The sequence below is a fragment of the Myotis brandtii genome, unplaced genomic scaffold, assembly GCF_000412655.1.
Source record: "Myotis brandtii unplaced genomic scaffold, ASM41265v1 scaffold187, whole genome shotgun sequence".
Classification (NCBI taxonomy): domain Eukaryota; kingdom Metazoa; phylum Chordata; class Mammalia; order Chiroptera; family Vespertilionidae; genus Myotis; species Myotis brandtii.
In genome coordinates this window covers 3,566,302-3,591,953 of record NW_005356944.1, presented here as the reverse complement: position 1 = coordinate 3,591,953, position 25,652 = coordinate 3,566,302, and the positions used below count along the sequence as shown (strand labels likewise).

The 25,652-nt window shown below is 59.9% G+C and overlaps 2 protein-coding genes across 2 annotated transcripts in view; both read right to left on the bottom strand.

Annotated features, from left to right (window-relative positions):
• Positions 1-14,421, bottom strand: part of LOC102249314 — a 35,798-nt gene extending 21,377 nt beyond the window's left edge. Inside the window, exon 1 of the mRNA XM_005864496.1 lies at positions 14,354-14,421. Coding sequence (XP_005864558.1) covers positions 14,354-14,421 — 68 coding nt within the window. The remainder of the gene's footprint in view (positions 1-14,353) is intronic.
• Positions 14,038-25,652, bottom strand: part of TPCN2 (two pore segment channel 2) — a 26,462-nt gene continuing 14,847 nt past the window's right edge. The window contains exons 17-25 of the mRNA XM_005864495.2: positions 25,372-25,421; positions 23,617-23,716; positions 18,562-18,633; positions 16,918-16,994; positions 16,316-16,394; positions 16,155-16,237; positions 15,606-15,687; positions 15,253-15,335; positions 14,038-14,663 (exon numbers count right to left, since the gene is read on the bottom strand). Of these exons, the coding sequence (XP_005864557.1) occupies positions 14,585-14,663; positions 15,253-15,335; positions 15,606-15,687; positions 16,155-16,237; positions 16,316-16,394; positions 16,918-16,994; positions 18,562-18,633; positions 23,617-23,716; positions 25,372-25,421 (705 nt within the window). The 3' untranslated portion in view covers positions 14,038-14,584. The remainder of the gene's footprint in view (positions 14,664-15,252; positions 15,336-15,605; positions 15,688-16,154; positions 16,238-16,315; positions 16,395-16,917; positions 16,995-18,561; positions 18,634-23,616; positions 23,717-25,371; positions 25,422-25,652) is intronic.

Below are 25,652 nucleotides of genomic sequence, written 5' to 3'. Positions count from 1 at the left end.
GCCAGGAAAAGGTATAGAAAGAGAACATGGAAAACGCCGGCGGACGAGGAAGACAGGGGCCCGGGGCTGAGCCACCGAGAGGAGACCAGGCCCGTGGTCGGCCAGGACGCAACGTGTCCGTGTGGGCTGACCGGACTCCCATCGCACGCAGCTCCTCAGAGGTGGATGACCACAGCCTTGGGCAGCTGGCTCCTGGGCAGTGGAACCCACAGGGGACACGGAGCCCTCGTACCAGTGCCCCCGGGCGCTGAGGGCCACCTCGGGGCCGGCTGCCGGCATGGGCGTGGGGGGTGAGGGAATTCACCAAGCCCACAGCAGGGAGGGCCGCCCGGCCATGGCCCAATGGGCAGGTGGAATCAGCACGCCGGGCTGAGCGATTTGGGCCAGAATTTGGAATGCCACATGTAGCAAACAGTTAATGATCAACTGCTCACCCGATCCATCAGACCCGGGGCTAATAGGCCATAAAATGTGTAAAATATCTGCCCTCCGACCAGACTAGACATGACACCAGGGAGTGAACATTTCTCGGTTCCCCTTCCGATAACCTTGTTCTAGAGGCAGGTGCGTGGGAACATTCCCCCCGCCCCAAGCCATTTATCTGGAAAAGATTCCCACGCCCCGCTCACCTCCCCTGCAGGGCCAGGACCCCGCTCCCCACGAGGCCACGCGGAGGGGACGCATGTTCTTGCCCAGGCGGCATCATTGTGTAGAAAGCCTGGGGCTTTCCACAGAGCCTGCGTGTTGCCCCTTGAGGGGAAACGAAGGGGCTACATCAGCCTCTGGCCACCCTGCCGCCACCTGGGGACGGGCTTTCCAAAGGAGCTGCTGACTTTGGCCAATTTATATGCTAATTCCAGAAATGATCCTTCCTACATCAAATAAAAGCTGAGGAATGTTCCAAAGGTCTGAACAGATTGTACCATTAACAGACAGGGGCGAGTCCCGCCGCGGAGCTCGGGCGTGTGAACTCGCTTGCCGCACACATGCGCCTAACTTTGGGCCCACGTGCCCCTTCAGCTGACTTGGCCAAAATAAAACTGCTTCGGCATCCACAGCCTCCAAGTGCCCATCTTGACCTTGAGGTCCCCTTTCAAGCAACCTTCTGAGAAAGCAAAGCTTGCAAAACAGAACTGGGGGGTCCCCATGAGCCGAGCCCCCGGAGTGACTGACTGACTCTGAGTATGTCAGCATCATCCCCTGATCCTGAGCCTCCTCCTCACAACTCTCCACACCCCGACACACACACATATACACACACACGCGCACACACACACGTACACACATACACGTACACACACGCATACATGCACACGCACACACACACGCTTTCTTTCTCCTCTTATCTCACCGAGACCTTTCTGCTTCTGAGGCTTTGCACATTCTGTTCCCCCATCAAGATCACCCTTCTCTACTCTCTCGAGAGTCAGCTTAGAGAAGTCCACCCTGACCCCCAGACTAGGCAAGGCCCCAGCTATCTACCCAGTGGGCACTGCACCTTCCTTCCTGGGGCTCCTCACACTTTGTATAACAATTTCTTCAGTGTCTGTGGCTATCATTCAACAGTGGGAGCAAGGACCAGTGTCTGGAAGAATACTTGCCACAGAACACAGGGAGGGAGGGCAGGAGGGGGGGTTATTTGGATGGATGGACATTTGGATGGATGGATGGATAATAAATGTATGGATAATGGATAGATGGATAATGAATGGATGGATGGGTGGGTGGATGGACATTTGGATCGGCTGCACCTGATTTGGATGGATGGATGGATGAATGGATGGATGGATGGATGATGGATGAATGGATGGATGGATGGTTGGATGGATAATGGATGGATGGACATTTAGATGGATCGATGAAAATTTGGATGGGTGGATAGATGGATAATGGATGGATGAATGAATAGATGGGTGGATGGATGGATAATGGATGGATGGACATTTAGATGGATGGATGGATGGATGGATGGACATTTGGATGGGTAGAGGGATGGATAGATGAATGGATGGGTAGATGGATGGATGGATGGATGGATGCTTGAATGAAGAGAGAGAAGGAAGAGAGAGAGGAGAAATGGGAGTTTGAATGGATGGATGGATAACATGGATCATCCCCAAAAAGACAGTTGTCTTGATAGTTTCTTGCTGTTTCCTTCCTAGAGCTGAGCAATAGGAGACCCCAATAGGCAATGTCTTCCACTCCTGGCCTTGGAGACAGAGTTCCCACCAGGCCACCCCCTTGTCCCCGTGTCTCACATAACCCCCTGCTGGAATGCCCGCGCCTCCATTCCCCCATCCGAGCTCCACCCGCAGCTCATAGCCCTCTTGCCCAGGGACCCTAATCTCTCCTCCCATCTGCGATGATCACATCATTCAACCCCTTAACTGGATCACATCTGCAAAGACCCTTTCCTCCAAAAAGGTCACATTCCCAGGTTCAGGAGTTGGGGCGTGGACATCTTTGGGGACCTCTACAAAAGCCGTGGTGAGGCCCTGGTGGGGGAGGTGATGGTGCTGGGAGTGGGGCACGGGTCCCGGTCTCACGGTGTGAGCCGCGGGGAGGACACTCTTGTCCGGAGCAGCATTCAGGCAGGGTCCGCACCTGCCGCCTCCACAGCCCGCCCGGTGCCCAGCACACCGACACCACAAATGCCTGCACCGCAGGGCCCGACCGTCCCAGCCTGGGACCCTCCCAAGTGAGCCCTGGGATTGGGGCCGAGGGGGCCTCTCCCTGCCTCCTGGTCTCAGCTTCCCCAGCCCAGGGGTCCTGAGTGCAGGTCCTTCCTCTTCAGGCCCTTCCTGCCCTGAAGGTCTCCAGTTCCAAGAGCGTGAGGGACTCGCCATGGAAACGCGCTCACTCACCGCCTTACCCATCTGCTCATTGGCTCCCTGGGCAGCAGCCCCAACTCTGCCTCCTGTACCCCCACCCCAGCCACACACACACACTCACACACCCACAGACACACACAGAGATACACTCACACACAGACACACACACACTCACACACAGATACACACACACATACTGACACACAAACACACACACACATACTCATACAGTCACACACACAGACATACACTCACACACAGACACACACATATACACACACACATACTGACACACAAACACACAGACATACACACACACAGTCACACACACAGACATACACTCTCACACAGTCACACATACAGATACACACACATAACACACATACACACAGTCACACACACAGTCACACACTCACACACTCACATGGACAAACACACCCCAGGCCCCTGTCTTCCTCTCCTCGGACACGCCCTCTGCAATCATACTCGCTCAGAATCCTCTCTCCCACCCGGAGGCTGTGGACCCTGAAAACCCCAGCGCTGCCCTTCTCTGTCCCCGCCTGTCTTCCTGTGGCCGGGCCCCCACGGAGCCAGACTGAGCCTGACCACTGCCGGCCAGGCAGGCGCTGTGGCCTCTGCATGGCCCGGAGCGAGCAGAGACAGGGAGGGAGGCCAGGCCCAGGGGGCTGGGAGGCTGATGGGCTCAGAGAATTGCCCAGAGGCACCTTCCCACAGAGCCCGCCCCGGGGCAGGGCCCGCGGCCTGGGGCACTGGACAGTGTGGTTTCCCATCGGGATCCGGATGGACTGGAAATGCAGGAGTCCACACCGGGCACCACACCAGGCCGGCGACTGGAGCCGCTTCAAAGAGCCGGGAGCAGGGGCGGCCAGTTCTCACGGCCACGGCCGAGCCCAGCACAGTCACTCACGCCCCTGCCCCGTCAGCCCCCAGCCCCCGACCCTGCAGGCAGACGGGGGAGGGGGATGCTCCAACCACCAGGCCAGGCCTCCTCTGCCTCAGATATCCACCACGTGCACCCGACAGTGATCAGTGGAGGCGACTTGGCCGCGGCCTGGCGGGCCTCCAGGCCACCTCCAGCTACAGGAAAGACGAGGGTGGCAAAAGGGATCCTTGGCCAGGGACCGCGCATTGTCCCTCGGCTGTGGGAAAGTGCTCGATGTGCAAACATTTCCTCAAAGCGGGCTTACGAGGAAGCGTTCACGATGGCCTTATTAAGATCATCAGGCCGCTGAACGGACAAAAATAACCGGGCCATCCGCTTCCCAGACTCCGGGCAGAGAGGTGGCCCGGCGGGCAGCGCTGCCCCAAACGGGTGGGGGCGGGGCGGGGGTTGGACGGTTGGCGTGGGTTCACCATCTACACATGCCCTAAGTTGGGGGGACTCGCCCACACCCCCTCCCTCCCCAGTGCCCTGAAAGCTCACGGGGGTGCGGCTGACAGAGCTGGGTTGTGGGCCTCGGGCCGTGGGGGCCTCCGGGGCTGCCACACAGGAATGCCGGGACCCGGCTCAGGTTCTGAACCTGCCAGATGGCCCTACATCCTGGGACCCAGGCGGGGAGCCAAGCAGAAGCCTGGGCTGGGCCCACAGCCCCCCAGGCCCTGCATAGAGCCATTTGTCAAAGGTGCTTCCACACGCTTTCTCCAGGGAGCTGCCCGAGAAGCGGGCTTGGGCCAGAGCCAGGCAGGGGCGTCGGGGGGCTCTTGGCACAAGTGCCAGCCATCCGGAGATCAAAAGTGCTCCCTCGGTCGTCCCTGCTTCTCTGTGCCAGGTGAGCCAGCCGAGGGGCACCAAGGGCTGGGGACAGGCGGGGTTGTTCTACCCAGACGACGACATGGGGTGGGGGCTGACCACAGGCGTGCCGCCGACCCATGAAACCGTCACAAAGGCACGTGGCGGGCCCTCAGACAGGAGCTCTCCCAGGACACGGCTTCCCTGTTAGACAGAGGGTCGGGGCCTCGCCAGCTGACACGGCGTGGGCACCGAGAAGGGACGACAGTAGATGCGGGCACAAGGGAGTCCACTGAAACTGGCAACAAGTCGCCTCCCCTCCTGGAAGGAGGGGGTGGGTGCAAGTGAACGCCTTCTCTGTGCTGTGTGGCACGGGCCCTGGGGACCTGGCTGTCACCCGTTCGCTGCAGACAAACCTGGTGGAGACTCCGTGGGCATGGATGCGGCATGGCCCGGGTCCGAGGAGCGGGCACCTGAGAGTCTCTGGGATGTCGCTTCTGCCGGAGCCCTGCATCTCCCGACTTCACCCTGTGGCCCATCTGGGACCAATTTCATCTCCAGATGTGGCTGGTAACTAAAATGGTCACCCTGGCCTGCCTTGAGGGCCAATAATGCCAATGAGACCTGTGTTGGGACCGAGGGCTCTGGGGGGAGGGGCCGATTGGCAGGACTCTCCTTGACCGTCGCCAAGGGGCCGGGACCAGAGCGGGGCATGTGGCGAGCCGACCTGCACAGGGAACCGGCCCTGTGCCAGGCACCGGGCACCTGTCTCCTCTGTCCTCAGGGCAAGTGGTCAGGGGACTCCGGTGTCCCATTCTGCAGATGAGGCAACCGAGGAGCAAGTTTGTGCAGCCAGTGGACGTGCCCAGGGACAGTGCTCCTGGTCTCACACTAACCATCTTTCTCCCCCCACCCCACCCCCATTTGCTCCAGAGAATCAGCCCCTGACGCCGGGGCAGTGGAGGGAACAGCAGCCCACTTTGCAGATGCAGACACTGAGGCCCAAGTGGGTTCAACAATGCACACGAGGCCATGGCAAGGCCAGGAGTGGACCCCAAATCAGGCACCGAGTCCATCCTGCCACCATCCTGATTCCTGCAACCCCTCCTCTCTGTCCTTCTGTCCCCCAGTGTCCAGCACGTGGCCGCCGGGAGCCTGCTGGGTTCCGCGGTCACCACATAAAGCAAGGTGAGCTGCCCACTTACGGATGCTCCTAAGAGAGAAACACCTCTTCCGGGGTGAATCCGGGTCCAACCAGGACCTCGGGGTGGGGATCTTATCTGGATACAGGGTCTCCCAGATGCAATCAAGATGAGGTCACCCTGGGTAAAGGTGGGCCCTAGGTCCCAAGACAAGTGTCCTTATAAAATACACTGAGGAGGCCATGTGACCACAAAGACAGAGACTGCAGGGACAGGCCGCCATCAAGGACGCCTGGCGCCCCCGAAGCTGGAGGCGGCGGAAAGGAGGCTCCCCTGGGGCCGGTCTCGGACTCTGGCCCCAGACGGAGAGAGAGATATTGTTGGTTAAAGCCCCCCATTGTGGTGCTTTGTCAGAGCGCCCCAGGAAGCTGGTACGACACCCCAGACCCTGTGTTCTGTGGGGAGCAGCCCCGCTGGCCGGCTCCCACCCTACCACAGGAACTTCCTGTTCCTGCCACGTTCTGTCAACTGGGATGTAGATGGGTTTTGTTCTGGGGGAAAGAGAGAGAAAGAGAGAGAGAGAGAAATAGATTCCAGAACTCTTCACCCAGGAGCACGGGCTCCAGAGCCCGGGAGGGAGGCCCCTCTGGGGCGCACCCTGCCCGCAGCCAGCGTGTGCGGCCCTCCGGCCAGGAGGAGCCCTCCTCTGCCCACTGCCAGTTTCACTCCCCCAACCCGGGCCCCCCAAGTGTCGCCAGGCAGCCCCTCCCCAGCCGTGTCCACACAACAGGCCAGAGCAGAGATCCCGACCTGCATACCTCCGAGGCCCTGCGGCCCAGAGTCACGGCCTCCAAGTTGTGCAGCGAAACTAAGTACCGATGGAGAGCAGGGCCTCCGCCCGGCGTCCCCCAACACCTTCTTTGAATCTCAGAAACACGCTAAAGGGCCTCATCAGCGTGAGCCTGTTTCCCGGGAGGGCTGTCCGCCGGCCCGTGAAACCTTCCGCAAGCCCGACCCCGAGGTTTCACCAGGAGCCACAGGGTCAGGCCTGCCCCCTGCCTGCCGCCCGCCCGCTCCCGGCAGCCCACCCACACGCCACCTGCGACACCTCTGCCGGTCCTGAGCTGACACGCTGTCCCTGTCCTCCTGGGGGTGACTCAGCCCTGACAGCCCCCAGCTGGGGGCAGTTCCCTGGGTCCCGAATAGTGTCCAATCCATTGGTTTCTGGAAGCAGCTAGCCCAGGCCTGCACAGGGGGTGGGGTGTGAATGCTGCTGGGAGGGGGGTTCCAGAATGTTCTCAGCCTCAGCCCCTCCTCTGGGAGACAGGAATGAGAAGGCAGGGGTGTGTGTGGGCACACTGACACACAGGAGAGCGCACGCCGGAGGTCCCTCTGACGCTGGCCCAGCACCCAGAGGTTTATTTGGCCATTTCTCCAAGAATGAGGGTTTAGGGGTCCCCAGGGCCAGAGGGGGCCCTGTCACCACCCTGCTCTCCAGGCGGCCCGCTGGCTCCGTGGGAGAGGGCAGCTGCGCACCATCACATGCCCCAACACTGTCACCACCCTGCTCTCCAGGCGGCCCGCTGGCTCCTTGGGAGAGGACAGCTGCACACCGTCACACGCCCCGACAGGCCCAACCATCCTCCGTCCCACAGCTTGCAATTTGGTGAATGCTTATTATGGGCACAGCGCAGGTCACGGCCACCACAGGTCCCCAGCATCCGTTAGATCAGGAAAAACTGTGAGGCGTGAGCACCAATGGAGGTAGCAAAGGCTGCAAGGACCAGAGGGAGCTCCCAGAGCTGGCCTTGGGGTCAAGGAAGGTGCGGGAGGAGGACACACCTTTGTAGATGAGGACGTAAGTCCAGGCTGGGGTCGCTGCCCCTGCCTTCAGGGCTGCGCCTCCTGGGACACCTGCTGCGGAGCTCTGCTGCCCTCCGCTGGCCGGCCCCGGTACTGCGAGTGAGCCAGGCAGCTGCTCTCCAGGTGTGTCTCCTACCTGGCCCTGCCTCTGGACGCTCAGGGCCTCTGTTGCAGGGCCCTCACCTGTATGCAAATCACCTCTGGGGGCCCCATCCCACTGACAGCAGGGGCAGCATAAAGATCCTGCATTTCCTGTCACTTAAGCTGGCTCTGCGGGTGTCTGGTGAACGGGCAGGGTGCCCGCTCCAGGCCCACAGGACACCTCGCCAGCTGGGGCCAGCGCAGGCGTCAAAACCCGCCCTCAGGTGCTGGCTCTGCACAGGTGCTGCGTCCCTGGTGCACGCCTCCAAGGTGGGGGCGAGGAGCTCAGAAGGTGCCACCTCACCCCTGAAACAAAGGCCCAGCACCTGTGTGCAGACCCGAGAGGGCGGTGCCCAGTAGGGAGAGGCCGGCCCGCACCCTGGCAGTGCCTGCCAGGTGCCAGGTGAGGACAGCAGCACCCAGGGGCTGTCACAGCGTCGCCCGGGAGCTTGCCAGGGCCAGACTCCTCCCTCTGCCCCGTGTCCAGGCTCAGAGACAGCAGCCTCCGGAGGAAGGGCCCGGCATGGCACACAGCGCTTTAACTTGCCTCACCCCCTTTCTGTCCCAACCCCAGGAGGTGGATCGATTCCAGTCCTTCTCACTCCCCAGGAAAATGAGGGCAGCAGAGAGAAGGGCCAGTTCCCGAAGCGCAGGCCCCGCCTGCAGGCGGGCCAGCATCGAACCCGTGTCTGAAGCGGGAGCACGCACCGGTCAGCACCCCGGCTTTCTCGGGGACATTCTCCCAGCCCCCCACCCACCTCCTTTTCCAAACAAGGTCATGGCAGGTGGGGCCCAGACCCTGCTGAGGACTCTGGGTGCCCTGGGCTAAGACGGGGGACAGTCACCAGGAGCCCCGCCTGCCCCCTGAAGCACACCTCATCGTACCTGTCACCTACCACCTTCTGGGGGACCCACAGAGCCCACCGGGACCGCCATGACCTTCCCGTGCGGAAGGGCAGTCCTGCGAGTGACGGTTCACATTGCACGTTTGCTCGGCAAATATTTATCTCAGGCACGTGGAGCCTAGGCTGACGTCTGGTCAGATGAAACCAGGGGAAAGGCTGGGCCTGGAGGAGCGGCCATGCCATGGCAGCTGTGTGGCCTTGAACAAGTTACTCCACCTCTCTGTGCCTCAGTTTCTCCATCTCGCAGTGCTGCCACGCCAGTGGCTCCTGTAGGATTAAACAAGCCAATATCCTGCAGAGAGCAGGCATTCAAAAACATGGCGACTACTATTACGAATTATCCCTGCGATATTACTCTCCCGAGCGCCTGTAGGGAAGTAAGATGCCGACAACCTCTATGTTCCCTCCTCCGCAGACCAGACGCCGCTTTTACCTCTTCACTTCGTAGGGTCCCCACAAGGAGCCTTCGAAACAGGCAGGTGAGAAAACCGAGGCTGGGGAGACTGCGGTGGATCCCCCACTTCCCGGAAGACGTGTCCCAGCCCCGCCCAGAACGGCTCCACCAGGAAGCCTGCCGGGCCTCCCGGGCCTGGTGTGGGAAACAGCTCACCAACAAGCAGCCCGCTGCCTCCTCCAGTAGAAACCTCTTCCCTTTTCCCAAAGGCTGCCAGGAAGCTCGGAGCTGACGCACAGCAGCAGTGGGTCCTGGGGCGTGTGGGCAGCCTCTGGCCCCCCTGCCGGCCCAGCCTTTCTGTCCATCCCACTGCACCTCCCTGCCCGGCAGAGGAGCCCGTCCGTATCTGCAGAGCGCGTGCTCGAGTCTGATGCCGAGCACCTGTTCCACATTCTCTCTCCAGATCTTCGAGGAGCAGCAGCTGCACACCACGCACCCCAGGCCCTGGGGCAGAGGGAGCAGAAACACCCCTTGCTGCGCAGGGCAGGCCGAGGGGAGCAGCAAAGGGAACACGCAACTGCGGGGCCAGGCAGGTGGCCCGGCCCATCTCTGCTCTCACCGAGCCCTTGTTAGTGTCCCTGCCCCCACCCACAATGCAATTGGGCCGCTGGCCCAATGCATGCAGCTAGAGCAGTGGTTCTCAACCTTCCTAACGCCGCAGTTCCTCATGTTGTGGGGACCCCCAACCATAAAATTATTTTCGTTGCTACTTCATAACTGTAATTTTGCTACTGTTATGAATCGTCATGTAAATATCTGATATGCAGGATGTATTTTCATTGTTACAAATTGAACATAATTCAAGCATAGTGATTAATCACAAAAACAATATGTAATTATATGTGTTTTACGATGGTCTTAGGTGACCCCTGTGAAAGGGGTCGCGACCCACAGGTTGAGAACCGCTGAGTTAGAGAATGGTCACCTGGCTATGGATTCCGGCATCGATGGCTCCTCCTCACCCAAGTCTGTGAGGGGAAACTAAAGGCCAGAGAGGTAGGCAAGGCAGGTCGCCCCACCTGCGACAGGTGTTGCCAAGGCCCCAAAGCAGATTAGCCCACGGATGTGGGTCCCAGGCAGCAGGGGGCACCCAGGCCCGCAGGTGTGGGCCCACCACCCTGTGCGGCTCCGATTGTGTTACCAGAATAGCTCGGCCCCCAATGTGATCAGAGGGCTGGGGGCGCGCTGCCCGCAGTGCCTGCTGGCCACTTTGATGTGAGGGCGCCCGAGCCCCACGCCCCCTTCGGTGATGTTCAAGAGCCGTGCGGTGTGCCTGCTGCCCACTCTTTTTTAAAGCAAGGAATTGTCTAACCTTTTAATAGGAACCAGCAATTATCTCCAAGGCAGGAAACCAAACCCGGGCTGTTCTGGTGAAAGACAAGATGCCTCCCTGCTGTGCTGAGCAGAGGAGAGACCACATGAAAGGCCCAGCCCGCTCTTCGGGGCTGCGCTGAGGTTCCAGGAACAGATTGGGCCCCGGCCTGGCCCCTGCCCAGCTGCCAGGGCCTAGGCCGCGTGTGGGAGGGAGCCCCGGAGGGGCCTCGGGGACACTGGGCCCCCTCGTGCAGACCCTGACCGGTAGCAGCTTTGGTCCAGCCCTCGCCTCTGCGCCTCCTGCCACCGTCCACGGCCCTCGTCCACTAAAGCCAAGGCTCCAGCGACTCCTCGGGCCTGCCCACCGGAGTGCTCCCTGAGTCCTGGGCCTCCCTCCCGAGCAGTTCCCACAATCCTCCATGCACATAACCCAACGCTCCTGACCCCGCGGCCCTGCCAGTGGTCACCCGCTTCACAGCCCCCTTTGCAGGAAAACTCCTCGTCCTCATTCGTCCCCTCTGTCCCCTCCTTCTACATGTTAATATTTGGAAAGTACAAAAGAAAGTGTAACATAAACCTACACTACAAAGTTCTTAAGGCAATGACCGTGCCCCCCACGCAGCCAGAATGCGAACACCGCCCAGATCGTGCCCACCATATGACCACGGGTCCTTCCACGGTCCTGCCTCCCCAAGAGGTGGCCCCTCCCGGGACTGCAGGCTCCCGTGCCCTTGAGCTACAGGTGACGGTACTGCCAATGGGTGCACGCCCTGAAGGCACATTAACTTCGGTGGTTTTTTTCTTGTTTTTTTTTAAAATATATTTTATTGATTTTTTACAGAGAGGAAGGGAGAGGGATGGAGACTCAGAAACATCGATGAGAGAGAAACATTGATCCGCTGCCTCCTGCACAGCCCCCACTGGGGATGTGCCCGCAACCAAGGTACATGCCCATGACCGTAATCGAACCTGGGACCCTTCAGTCCGCAGGCCGACGCTCTATCCACTGAGCCAAACTGGTTAGGGCTTAACTCTGGTTTTGAATTTTACGTAAGTAATACTTTTCTGTACGGAGTCTCCTGGAACTTGCTTTGTTCACTCGACGTTGTGTTTCTAAGATCCCTTCACGCAGCTCTTCGAGGCCGGAGGCCGCGTGCGGTGCTGTGTGAGTAGAGCTCCTCGACGTGTGCGTTCTGTCGAGGGCGTGTAAGTGGTGCCCGGCTTCTGCTCTCTCAACGTTCTACCCGCTGGCGCACGCGGGCAGGGGCCGCTCTTCAGTGTGTCCCGAGCAGAACAAGGTGCCATATCCAACGACCGTAAATGATGCCAAACTATTTCCCAAGAGGCTGTGTCCATCAGACTTCCTCCAAGCACATCTGCGGTTCCAGCCACTCCAAGGCCAGACCTGCTCGAGGCTGTGAAACACATCAGTGCGGCCTCGCCTTGCATCTCGGATCACGGTGAGACTGCACGTCTTTTCACGTCACTACGGGACTTGGCTTCTCTGTGAAAAACCCGTTCAAGCCCGTTTTCTATCGGTTTGTCTTTTTCTTGCTAATTTATAGGAGCTTTTCACGTGGCCCAGACAGAGGTCCTTACTCAGTTACACCTGCTACACACATTTCCCCAGGCGGTGGCTTGCCTGTCTGCGGTGCCTTTTAAAGAAAGTTCTTATGTGTCCTGAGTTTATCAACATTTTCTTTTCTGTACGTATAGTCTGTGAAGTGCTTCCAAGTCTGCCTTTTACACCTAAGGCCCGGGGATCCTCCTGCCTCTGCTCCATCGGGGCCGTGACCCTGGCCCAGGGGTCCCTGACTTGCCGCTATGCTGGATGACTCCCCTGCCCCCCGTCCCTGATGCCCGGCCAGAGCCACAGCAGCCACGGGAAACCACGGCTGAAACGAGAACACACGCTCGTCACCAGTAGACTTCCCCCAGTGCAGCGTGGTGGCCTGGGCGGGGGCGGGGGCGGGGACACAGAGCACTGCGGACAGGGCCACCCAGCGGCCCGCCCTGCACCAGCAGCCCCGCCCGAGCCCAGCCAGCTCTCACTGGAACAAAGGCTCAGAGGCTGGCACCTTTGAAACTGGCGGATGGAACCCCTCAGTGTGTCAAGAGCCCTGCACAGTCAGAAGGCACCAGAATGACCACGCCCGAGAGTGGAGCCAGCCTCTCCAACCAGCCCTGCCCCCCGGAGCCCAGCACAGATCGTCCAGAGCAGCAGTTCTCAACCTGTGGGTCGCGACCCCTTTGGGGGTCGAACGACCCTTTCACAGGGGTCACCTAAGACCATCAGAAAACACATATATAATTACATATTGTTTTTGTGATTAATCACTATGCTTTAATTATGTTCAATTTGTAACAATGAAATTGGGGGTCACCACACATGAGAAACTGTATTAAAGGGTCGCGGCATTAGGAAGGTTGAGAACCACTGGTCCAGTCATCTGCTCAGACGGTAAACGTCAGGGAGACTTCTCTGCGACAAGACGTGAATCGGGCGGGGTGGATGCACCGTGCGGCTCTGGCACCTGCACAGGACACCCCACCCCGCGGTGCCTGCTCAGCCTGCAGCCCAGACGCTGAGGCAGGGTCACAGCCCGAGACAGGCAGCTTGCGGCCGGCCAGGGGAAAGCAATGAGCCGTCCTGGGGGTCACAGAGTCCAGCTTCCATGAAAAACGAGGCCAACAGAACCCAATCCCGCCATTAGATGGCGCTGAGACCTGGGGTGGAACCGTGCGGAAGGTCGGCAGCAGTGGAGGGGGGCCAGGACGGCGGAGGAGTGAGCAGGGCAGCAATGCCGGGGGCCTCACCCCTGACCCAGACAGCAGGGCCCTGCGAGGCCAGGTGGCTGTGGCCTTCTAGCCGCTGCTCCAGGATGTTCTCCTGCCCCAAACCTGCCTTCTGGAAAGGCAGCTGCAGAGGGGCCCGGGCTGGGAGTGTCCTCACAGCCCCCACAGGTCCCCCAAACCTGAGGGATTTCAGATCCACTCCAGGACCAGAAAGTGCAGCGTGTGTGGGTACAAAACCACCCCCAGGGTTTACAAACCCCGAGCACTGGGGTTCGTGACGTTTCAGAAGCTACTTTTTCAGTTAAACTTTCCTCTCATCCCATTGTCCAGACAGGAGACCAGACATCCCTTCTCAGGTGGCCAGCACCTGTGTCCTCGTGGCTGTGCAGTGCCCTCGGCAGACATCACTAATCCATTTCAGCAATGCTTTCCACGGAGATCCCAGTCCTCAACAGAGGCCTCGAGGAGCGATCACCAATCCCTGAGTCGGCAGTTCATAAGGGAACCACCTGCCATCTGGATCTGCGATGGATCACATGGCAACATGGCCTTCCACACGCTGCTCACTCCTCCCCCAACACCCTGAGGACACATAGTAGGACCACGATCTGCGATGGATCACATGGCAACATGGCCTTCCACACACTGCTCACTCCTCCCCCAGCCCTGGCCCTCCTGCCACACCCTGAGGATACACAGTAGGACCACTCCTGGCTTATACACGCCTTTATGCAAATTAGAAAAAGGTGGCCCCTGCCTCGGGTAGACAGCCCCCGGCCGTGCACAACTGAAAGGACCGGAGGAGCAGGACAACTGTGTCGCAGGAAAGACGACAACCTCATTCTTTGCAAAACTCATTGATATTGGCATCCTGACCCGTAAGGAAACACCCAATCACATTCACACAATTCATACAGTAATAAAACAGCCACGGCCCACTTCGTGCGAAGCCACCAGGATCCACACTTACTGGCCCGGGAAGCTGCCGGCGGCCTGTGCAGGCCCCACGGGGCCTCTGGTCCCTGAAGGCCGCAGGCAGCAAAGGCACCACGGAAACCGCAGGGCCACGAGGAGGCCTGCTTCTTGCTTTCAGACCGTCTCAAAGGTCCCTGTGGAGTCACCCTCTTCCCGCACTGAGACAAGTAAAAGCAGCTCACGTAAGAGCGTGGCGTGGACGCTGCCAAAGCGCCAGCCGTGCTGCGATGCTGCAGACAGAAGCTGCCATGTTCCGCTAGGCAGTGCACAGGGCCTCGGCTCTGTCGGTTCTGTCACGGCCTCAGGGGCGGAGTGGCTCTGTCTCTCCTTCGGGCCGCAGCTGCCTCTCCCCAGGACCCACGTTGGTCCCCAGGCCACATCGCCATCCGCCAGCCAGGGAGGCACACGGGACGTCACCTGCACAGCTGCAGGTGGGGGTGATGCCGCAGCTTGGCCATCAGCTCCTCCTCCGTCGGCTCCTCCAGGACCTCCCTGCAGGACCGGGAGAAGGTGTGCATGGCCCTTCCAGACAACGAGGTGCAGCCTGGGCCAGCCCTGCCCGGCTCCCTGCGTAGGGCAGCCCCCTACACATGCACAGGGGAGGGCGAGGGCGGGACCCGGGACTCAGACACATCTGCGGGAAGTGTGCCTGGCGCTCCTGAAAGCCCCGGTGGCTGCTGGGGCGGGACAGGGAACCACTGAGACAAGGCAGCCAACGCCCATGAGGGAGGCGGTCACCTTTCTCCACTAGGAGAGGAACCAAGGGTGGTGTCCTCGGTCACCTGTCCACGTCCACCCACAGAATCACCTGGAGACTAACAGCACCTCAGGATGTTTCCACGAATATGCTCAATGGAGAACAGGACAGTTCACGGCCGGGCAGCAGGAGCAGCGGAAGCAACAGACCCCGACCCTGGACCCCAACCCCAACCCCAGACCCCAGGGAGCTCGAGCTCCGCCAGAGGGAGGCCAGGAGCCCGGGCTGTGGGGAGAGTCACTGTCACAGAGAACGTCTGCCCCGCACCTCCCTGCCTCCCTCCTCGCCCAGGGGCCGAGCGGCAGGCCCTCCCCGCCTGCACACCTGAACAACAGGTCCACTGCGGTGATCTGGTCCCCGGAGCGGGACTGCAGTTCGCCTCGGCGGTCCCACTTGTGGAGGAAGTTCTGGGGAGCGGGAGGGTGGAGGGAGGCCAGTGGGTGCTGGCCCTGCGTCAAACCAGCCTCACCTCCCCCCGCCCCACCCCCGCCTGGTGTGGGGCACGGGAAGCCGGGGTCCAGGGCCAGCAAGGCCACCAGCTCCTGGGAGCCACATGTCCCCCGGGGCCCTGAGGACACCCTCAGGTCAAATGTCAGGGCTGTTCCCAAACCCTCCCAGCAACAGGTGAGCTGCACTGAGCCCAGGGCCGCCCGAAGCCCCCAGGACTCCCCCTGTACCTCCAGAATGAGAGCCAGAAACAGGTTGATCCAGATGACAGACGACACCAGCCACCACAACACAAAGTAGATCTTGGACCACCTGCGGAGGACGAGGAGGAGGCTCGCGCAGGCCCACCGTGAGCACAGCGAGACCACCGGAGGAGCGCAGACCCTGCCACGAGTCTGGGGCAGCTCTCGCTGGGTCCTGCCCGGTAACCCCGTGACGTCCTCCCACTTTAGAGATGCCCAGAAGCCAAGACAATGAGCTGCCCAAGGCGGCAGGACCAGCAGGAGGTGGAGCTGGGACTGGGACCGGGACCATGCCCGGGGCTGGGCTGCGCTCCAAGCTGAGCTCCTCCGCCCTGCTCCCCCCAGACTTCCCCTCCTCCACCCAGCTCCCTCCAGGCTCCCCCCCAGACGCCCACCAGCCCCCCCAGGCACCCAAGGAACCCCCCAGGTGTTTCCAGGGCCTGTGCAGCTCCCACACATCCCCAGCGATGCCAGGTGCCACCCAGAGTCCCGGGCAAGGGCGCGGGAGGACGGGCGGGAGCCGGGCGGGTCACTCACGGGCCCGAGTAGCGCTGATAGGCGTCCAGGAACACCTGCCAGTTGTTCACGACCATCACGTTCCACAGCGTGACCAGGGCAGCCTGTGGGCAACGGCACGGTCAAGGAGGGTGCGGGAGGCAGGGGGCCGGGGTCCCGGGAAGCAAGGGGGAGGGACTCACCGCAAAGTCATCGAAGTTGTTGGCCCAGTACTCCAGCTGCTCGTAGCTGCCGCAGGGCGCCGAGCCGTTAGGGGCCAGGCTGGGACACAGGCGGGTCAGGGCGCGGTGTAGGACATGCACACCAGGCGTGCCCTACACCACCTTAGCCCCTGCACAGCATGGAACCCTCTCTGGGCCCCCAGAAACAGGCAGAAGAAATGCCCCTGACCTCCGGAGGGTCTGTGAGGGCAGCTGGGAGGCAAGAGCTGTGGCCAGCAGTCAGCTCTACACTCACAGCCCTGCCAGCACCGGCCCGGTGGGGGGGCCTCGGCGGGGAGTCTATGGGGGGAGCCTAGGGGGAGCTGAGTGGAGGAGCTCAAGGTCCAACAGGGGTTGGGAGGGCTGCTCTGAGCAGATATCGGAACAGTCAGCACAGACTCTAGGCCAGGGGTCCAGGGGGGAGGGGAGGGCAGGGGACAGGGAAGAAAGAGAAAAGAGCAGGAGACTCCTCTTGGAGAGCTGACCCACACGCTGCCGAGGCCTCACCCCTGTCCTTACCCCTGTCCCACCGCCCCGCCCCCCCCCCCACTAGCGCTCCTTCCGCACCTTAGGCCCCACCTCACCTGATGTTTCCAGGAGGAGGCACAATGGCACCCCGGAACAGGTTGATGCCAACGATGGCAAAGACGTAGTACACCACCTGCGGAGGCAGGGCTCGGTCAGCGGGGGCAGCCCCGCCCAAAGGAGGACAGAGCCAGGCTGGCCTGTGAGGGTTCCCAGCCTGGCCACAGCCCCCAACTATGGGCGCTGCTGGCCCCCCACAACACTTGGCTCTACTTCCAGACACCCCCTCCTGGCCACCCACCTGCCCCAGAGGCACAGGACAGTGGCTGAAGGGGAGAAGGGAGGAGTCACCACCGGGGAGCCCCACAGATACACTGGGGCCCAGGGGAGGCCAAGGAAGCGAAGGCTGCCTGCCCCGTCAGGACCAGTGTGGCAGGGAGAGTGACGAGGAGGACTCCACAGCAGGGCAAGAAGCTGGGCCCAGGAGAAGCTGGGCCCGGGAGGAGCTGGGCCAGGGAGGAGCTGGTCCCAGAGGAAGCTTGGCCAGGGAGAAGCTGGTCCCGGGAGGAGCTGGGCCCAGGAGAAGCTGGGCCCGGGAGAAGCTGGGCCAGGGAGGTGGGCCAGTGGGCCAGGGAGGAGCTGGGCCCGGGAGAAGCTGGGCCCGGGAGAAGCTGGTCCCGGGAGAAGCTGGGCCGCTGGGCCAGGGAGGAGCTGGGCCAGGGAGGAGCTGGGCCCGGGAGAAGCTGGGCCCGGGAGAAGCTGGGAAGCTGGGCCAGGGAGGAGCTGGGCCAGGGAGGAGCTGGGCCCGGGAGAAGCTGGGCCCGGGAGGAGCTGAGAAGCTGGGCTGGGCCAGGGAGAAGCTGGTCCCGGAAGAAGCTGGGCCCGGAAGAAGCTGGGCCAGGGAGGAGCTGGGCCCGGGAGAAGCTGGTCCTGGGAGAAGCTGGGCCAGGGAGAAGCTGGGCCCGGGAGGAGCTGGTCCCGGGAGGAGCTGGTCCCAGGAGGAGCTGGGCCCGGAAGAAGCTGGGCCAGGGAGAAGCTGGCCCGGGAAAAGCTGGTCCCAGAAGAAGCTGGTCCCGGGAGAAGCTGGGCCCAGAAGCTGGACCCAGGGGGAAGCTGGTCCCAGGGAAGGGAGGGGAAGATCAGGCCTCTCCAGGCAGAAGTCCCACCATGTTTCCCACATCCACCAGGGGGCGTCCAAGGAGCACCACCCAGCTTCTTCCTGAAGGTGCCAGGCGGACTGGGGAGGGGTGCACACTCTGGACTAACCCAGCCCCCTCCTATGCCTCAGTTTCCTCCAATGTGCAAATAGGGGTCTGGGACGGGGCCTGATGCAAGATCCTATTTCTAGCCTCCTGAAGGGCCTGGGCTCCCCACCCCCAGGGTGTTGTTCAACATAAAGGACAAAAAGGCCACCAGCGGCACCATCTGCGCAGCAGGGCTCTCTACCTCGTCACTGTCACCCAGTATCCGGCCCACGGGCCTTGTGCCTGGAGCAGCACCAGGGCCCCACCTGACCAGGCTGGGCCAGGGGCAGAGCTGATGGCCCAGAAAACAGGAGGGATTTGAAAGTGACTGAAAAGCGTCTGGCACGAAGGGGTTGCTCTGGCCTCCTGCCCTGGTGCTTCCCCCCAGCTCGCCCAACCCACAGCCCAGCTCCCACTGAGTGACCACCCCACCCAGGCCCACATGGCGGCCAGACTCACCACCAGGATCCCGCCGAAAGCCCGCATGTTTTTGATCAGGCCCAGGATGGTGCTGGCCACCACGGCCATCAGCTGAGGACAGGGAGAGAGCAGAGCCACTATTCCTCCTGGTCTCACTAGGTGGCGCCAACCCTGCCCATCACCCTCCCTCTGCAAGGCACGTGAATTAGCACCACCCCACACACCTGTGCACACACACCCCCACATACACACACACACACACACACACACACCCGTTACCCCTACACACACTCACACATACATACACACACACACCTGTGCACACACCCCCCCACATACACACACACACACACACACACACACCCGTTACCCCTACACACACTCACACATACATACACACACACACCTGTGCACACACCCCCCCACATACACACACACACACACACACACACACCCGTTACCCCTACACACACTCACACATACATACACACACACACCTGTGCACACACCCCCCCACATACACACACACACACACACACACACACCCGTTACCCCTACACACACTCACACATACATACACACACACACCTGTGCACACACCCCCCCACATACACACACACACACACACACACACACCCGTTACCCCTACACACACTCACACATACATACACACACACACCTGTGCACACACCCCCCCACATACACACACACACACACACACACACACCCGTTACCCCTACACACACTCACACATACATACACACACACACCTGTGCACACACCCCCCCACATACACACACACACACACACACACACACCCGTTACCCCTACACACACTCACACATACATACACACACACACCTGTGCACACACCCCCCCACATACACACACACACACACACACACACACCCGTTACCCCTACACACACTCACACATACATACACACACACACCTGTGCACACACCCCCCCACATACACACACACACACACACACACACACCCGTTACCCCTACACACACTCACACATACATACACACACACACCTGTGCACACACCCCCCCACATACACACACACACACACACACACACACCCGTTACCCCTACACACACTCACACATACATACACACACACACCTGTGCACACACCCCCCCACATACACACACACACACACACACACACACCCGTTACCCCTACACACACTCACACATACATACACACACACACCTGTGCACACACCCCCCCACATACACACACACACACACACACACACACCCGTTACCCCTACACACACTCACACATACATACACACACACACCTGTGCACACACCCCCCCACATACACACACACACACACACACACACACCCGTTACCCCTACACACACTCACACATACATACACACACACACCTGTGCACACACCCCCCCACATACACACACACACACACACACACACACATATACACATACACACATACACACACCTGTACACACACACCTGTGCACACACCCCCCCACATACACACACACACACACACATATACACATACACACATACACACACCTGTACACACACACCTGTGCACACACACCCCCACATATACACATACACACATACACACACCTGTACACACACACCTGTGCACACACACCCCCACATATACACATACACACATACACACACCTGTACACACACACCTGTGCACACACACCCCCACATATACACATACACACATACACACACCTGTACACACACACCTGTGCACACACACCCCCACATATACACATACACACATACACACACCTGTACACACACACCTGTGCACACACACCCCCACATATACACATACACACATACACACACCTGTACACACACACCTGTGCACACACACCCCCACATATACACATACACACATACACACACCTGTACACACACACCTGTGCACACACACCCCCACATATACACATACACACATACACACACCTGTACACACACACCTGTGCACACACACCCCCACATATACACATACACACATACACACACCTGTACACACACACCTGTGCACACACACCCCCACATATACACATACACACATACACACACCTGTACACACACACCTGTGCACACACACCCCCACATATACACATACACACATACACACACCTGTACACACACACCTGTGCACACACACCCCCACATATACACATACACACATACACACACCTGTACACACACACCTGTGCACACACACCCCCACATATACACATACACACATACACACACCTGTACACACACACCTGTGCACACACACCCCCACATATACACATACACACATACACACACCTGTACACACACACCTGTGCACACACACCCCCACATATACACATACACACATACACACACCTGTACACACACACCTGTGCACACACACCCCCACATATACACATACACACATACACACACCTGTACACACACACCTGTGCACACACACCCCCACATATACACATACACACATACACACACCTGTACACACACACCTGTGCACACACACCCCCACATATACACATACACACATACACACACCTGTACACACACACCTGTGCACACACACCCCCACATATACACATACACACATACACACACCTGTACACACACACCTGTGCACACACACCCCCACATATACACATACACACATACACACACCTGTACACACACACCTGTGCACACACACCCCCACATATACACATACACACATACACACACCTGTACACACACACCTGTGCACACACACCCCCACATATACACATACACACATACACACACCTGTACACACACACCTGTGCACACACACCCCCACATATACACATACACACATACACACACCTGTACACACACACCTGTGCACACACACCCCCACATATACACATACACACATACACACACCTGTACACACACACCTGTGCACACACACCCCCACATATACACATACACACATACACACACACACACACACACACCCGTGCACACACCCATTACCCCTACACACACTCACACATACATACACACACACGCACACCCCCACACCCCACAGCCACCCCTACACACACTCACACACACACACACAACCTGTACAGTGGTACACACACACAGCTGTACACACTAGACAGCCATAGGCACCCATTCGCCCCCACACATCCAGACACTTTGCCCGCCCAGCCTTGGGTCTGGGCTCCAAGTCCCCGCAGTGAGGCACGCGTGCAGGAAAGGCCATGCTGCCCTCCAGCCGCTGAGGCCAGGCAGCTCCTCTGGTCTGGAGGCTCCCAGGTCAGCACCTGGGGACCAAGTCTGGGAAAGGGGCCTCAGAGACGCACATACACACACACACACACACACACACCTGTGCACACCCACCCCCACATATACACATACACACACACACACACATCTGTTACCCCTACACACACTCACACATACATACACACACACCTGTGCACACACCCCACATATACACATACACAGACACACACACACACACACCCGTGCACACACCCGTTACCCCTACACACACTCACACATACATACACACACACACCTGTGCACACACCCCACAGCCACCCCTACACACACTCACACACACACACACAACCTGTACAGTGGTACACACACACAGCTGTACACACTAGACAGCCATAGGCACCCATTCGCCCCCACACATCCAGACACTTTGCCCGCCCAGCCTTGGGTCTGGGCTCCAAGTCCCCGCAGTGAGGCACGCGTGCAGGAAAGGCCATGCTGCCCTCCAGCCGCTGAGGCCAGGCAGCTCCTCTGGTCTGGAGGCTCCCAGGTCAGCACCTGGGGACCAAGTCTGGGAAAGGGGCCTCAGAGACGCAGCCAGGAACCCCGGCTACACAGCTGCTCCCACCCACACGAACCTGAGCCCCATTTCCCAGCTGATACATTAGAATATCATAGCTGGATGCTGGCAGGGGAAGCCAGTGTGCATGTGCACATGTGCATGACTGTGTGTGTATATGTGTACACATGTGTGTGCGTGTGTGGGGCTTGTATGTATGCAATTTGTGTATCTGTGCATATAGTTGTGTGTATTTGTGTATAGTGGGGCTTGTATGTATGCAACTTGTGTATCTGTGCATATAGTTATGTGTATTTGTGTATAGTGTATGAGTGTGTGATTGCATGTGTGTTGTGTGTGATTGTGTTACACGCACATGCATTTCTGGGTGTGTATGTGTATACAATTATGTCTGTTATGACATGTGTATAATCATGTTATTATGTGTGTTTATGTGTATGGTTACCTTGGGTGATTGATTACGTGTAGTTGTATGTGTAAATGTGTAGGCTGTAGTCATGTGTGTGGTGTCATATGACTTATGTGGGTATTTGTGTGTTCACACAAACATGTGATCACATGTGCCTGTGTGGCATGCACAGAGACTTCGGGGCAGCAGCCCCCCCTGCACCCAGGATCCTGAGCTGCCCTCAGGTGGAAGCCCCGGTGCAGGGGAAGGCCCCGGACACACAGAAAGGGGCTGGTGTCCTCGGTGTCTCTTCCCCTGAAACGTCCCTGGGAAAACAGACGGAGCAGTAAAGTCCACTTCCGTGCTGGGCTGGGCTGGGCCTGAGCCACTGCTCACCTCCTTCCCCGCCCCTCCAGGCTGATGTCACTCCTGGTGGGGACCCAGAGAGACACCGAGGCTCGGAGATACTCACAAGCCCCCCATCCTTGCACTTGGGGTCCTGGAAGTGAGCGCTGCGGTCAAGCCTACCTTTGCTCTCGTGCCCAGGAGCCACTAAGGAGCCCTTGCCAGAAGCCCCTCAGAAACCTCGGGACCTTGGGAGCATGTGGTCCCAGGGGCTCCGCCTGCCCTCACACCTGCCAGGGCCCCACGAGCTGGACACTCCCCCCGCAACAGTCCCACCGTGCTGGCCTCCGCCTCACCCCCAGCCAGGTGAGGGGCGGGGCCCACCGCAGGGTCTGGTCCCTCCCTGCCCAGGCTCCCCCTCTCCAGGGAATGAGGAGCAGTGTGAGCAGGACGGGGCAGCGAGGGGCGGGCGCGGCAGTGCCCACAGACCTTCATGCTGGGGATGATGCGCAGGAACCGGAACACGATGAGCATGTTCACCAGGCGAACCATGTCCCACAGCGACAGCAGGCCCCGCAGCTCCGGCTTCCTGGAGAGACACACGGGAGATGGCGGGTGAGGCCCAGGACGCCAGCAACTGGACACTCACGGTTGAAAACGGAGAAAGGCAGATGCAGAGAGAGCGAGGGGGAGAGCGAGGGGGAGAGTGAGAGAGAGTGAGGGGAGGCAACAAGAACTTGCCCGTCTCGGACTCCAGCCAGAACCCTCACCGAGACCGAGGGCAGAGTGGTCTCGGACCGTCCACAGCACCGCCCCGCACGGCGCCCGGCCAGCTGACCCTCCGTCTTACATGGGACACCTCTGAGGTTCCAGACCCCGGACACTCAGCTCAGGTCCCAGAAGAACTGGGCGACTTGGCCCCTGACTCCATCCCTTACCCCCCAACCCACATTCACATCCCTACCTCCGACCCCTTCCCCAGCCCCGACTCCATCCCTTACCCCCCAACCCACATTCACATCCCTACTTCCGACCCCTTCCCCAGCCCCGACTCCTAACCTTGTATCCGATTCCCTGACCCCTTCCTTTGACCCTATATCCTGCCCTTGACCTTGTCCTATCACCTGACCCTGTCTCCTGATCTGACCCTGTCCTGACTCTACCCTAACCCCTAACCACATCCTATCCTGACCCCTCCCTCCAACCCCATCTCCTGACTCCACCCTGTCCGTCTCCTGACCCTCTCCCTTGCCCACCAGCTCCTGACCTTATCCCCTGAGCCTTAACCACATGCCCTACCCTGACCCTTTCCTCTAACCCCATCTCCCGGCCCTTGATCCTGTCCCATCCCCGTCCCTTCGTGTCCCTCATGGCCTCACCATGCCCTCATTTCTATTTAAATTTAAACCCACTCTCACCCGGATGCCAGCCCCGTAATTCTCAGACACGTTAGACACAGGAGAGCTGGCCCCCATGAAGCGCCTGTCACCCCAGGCCCAGCCCCTCAGGCTCCAAGGACAGTGCCAGCCCAGCGACTTCCCGAGATCAACCCTCCCAGCGGCTCCCACAGAGCTGACCCCAAACAGCAAGCCCTTCAGGCCCGCTCTCCACCGAGAGCAATTCCCAGCTGCTCAGCCCAAAGAGGGACCCAGAGACCAGGGCCGCCCGGGGCCCGAGGCCAGCACATGTGCCTGCCGGGCGGCTATGTTCTGGGCAGCACGACCCGTGGCTGCCACAGCTACATGGCAAGATACCTTGGGACCCTGCCCCCTCATCCCTCTGTGTGGCCAGAACCAGGGGCCCGGGGGCTCCAACAGCAGCGTGAGATCGGCAAGCCCCAGGCCCCACCCGTCGCCGTATGGAGAGGTAGACTTTGCCCAGCCCAAAGTCACAGGCCTTCCAAGCCAGAGGAGGGCTGCGCCCAATGCCAGTGCCCACGTCACCCAGCCCTGAGCTGGGGCCTCCCTGCTCCGGCCCAGCACCCCTGGGCCACACGTCCGCCCATGCCAGGGCTGGGCCCACTGCCTTAGAGGGGCACCGACAGCCTCCTGCCAGCACTCTGGGCACTACGTCCTGACGGTGAGTCAAGAAACGTGAGAGAGGCCCTCAGGGGGCGGGGCCGTGAGCCCCCTTTCCTAACGACCGGGTGTTTCGCCCGCGAGTCCCAGCGGGACGGTGGGCCACCCTTCCCGGGTGCTCGCCGGGCGGGTTGCTGTAGCCGCCCTCGGTTCTCCAGTCACATACCAGCCTGGGTGTGGGAATCGGTACACAGCCAGAGTTGAGATCTCCAAAACCTTTAATTACAAAAGAAAAGAAGGCATCGCTACAGCAACGCTAACCCGGGCGGCTCTCGGAAGATCTAAGACTCAGCCGAGCAAGGCGTCCCCACAGGGGGCTTCGGGGAGCATCGGAGCTCGGTCCTGTCCCCATGGGTGGGTTCCACATGCTGGGACTTCCCGAGGCTGAGAAAGGCACTGTGGTCTCAGGATCGGGGCCACACTCGTGAGGGCGGGACAGGGGACAGG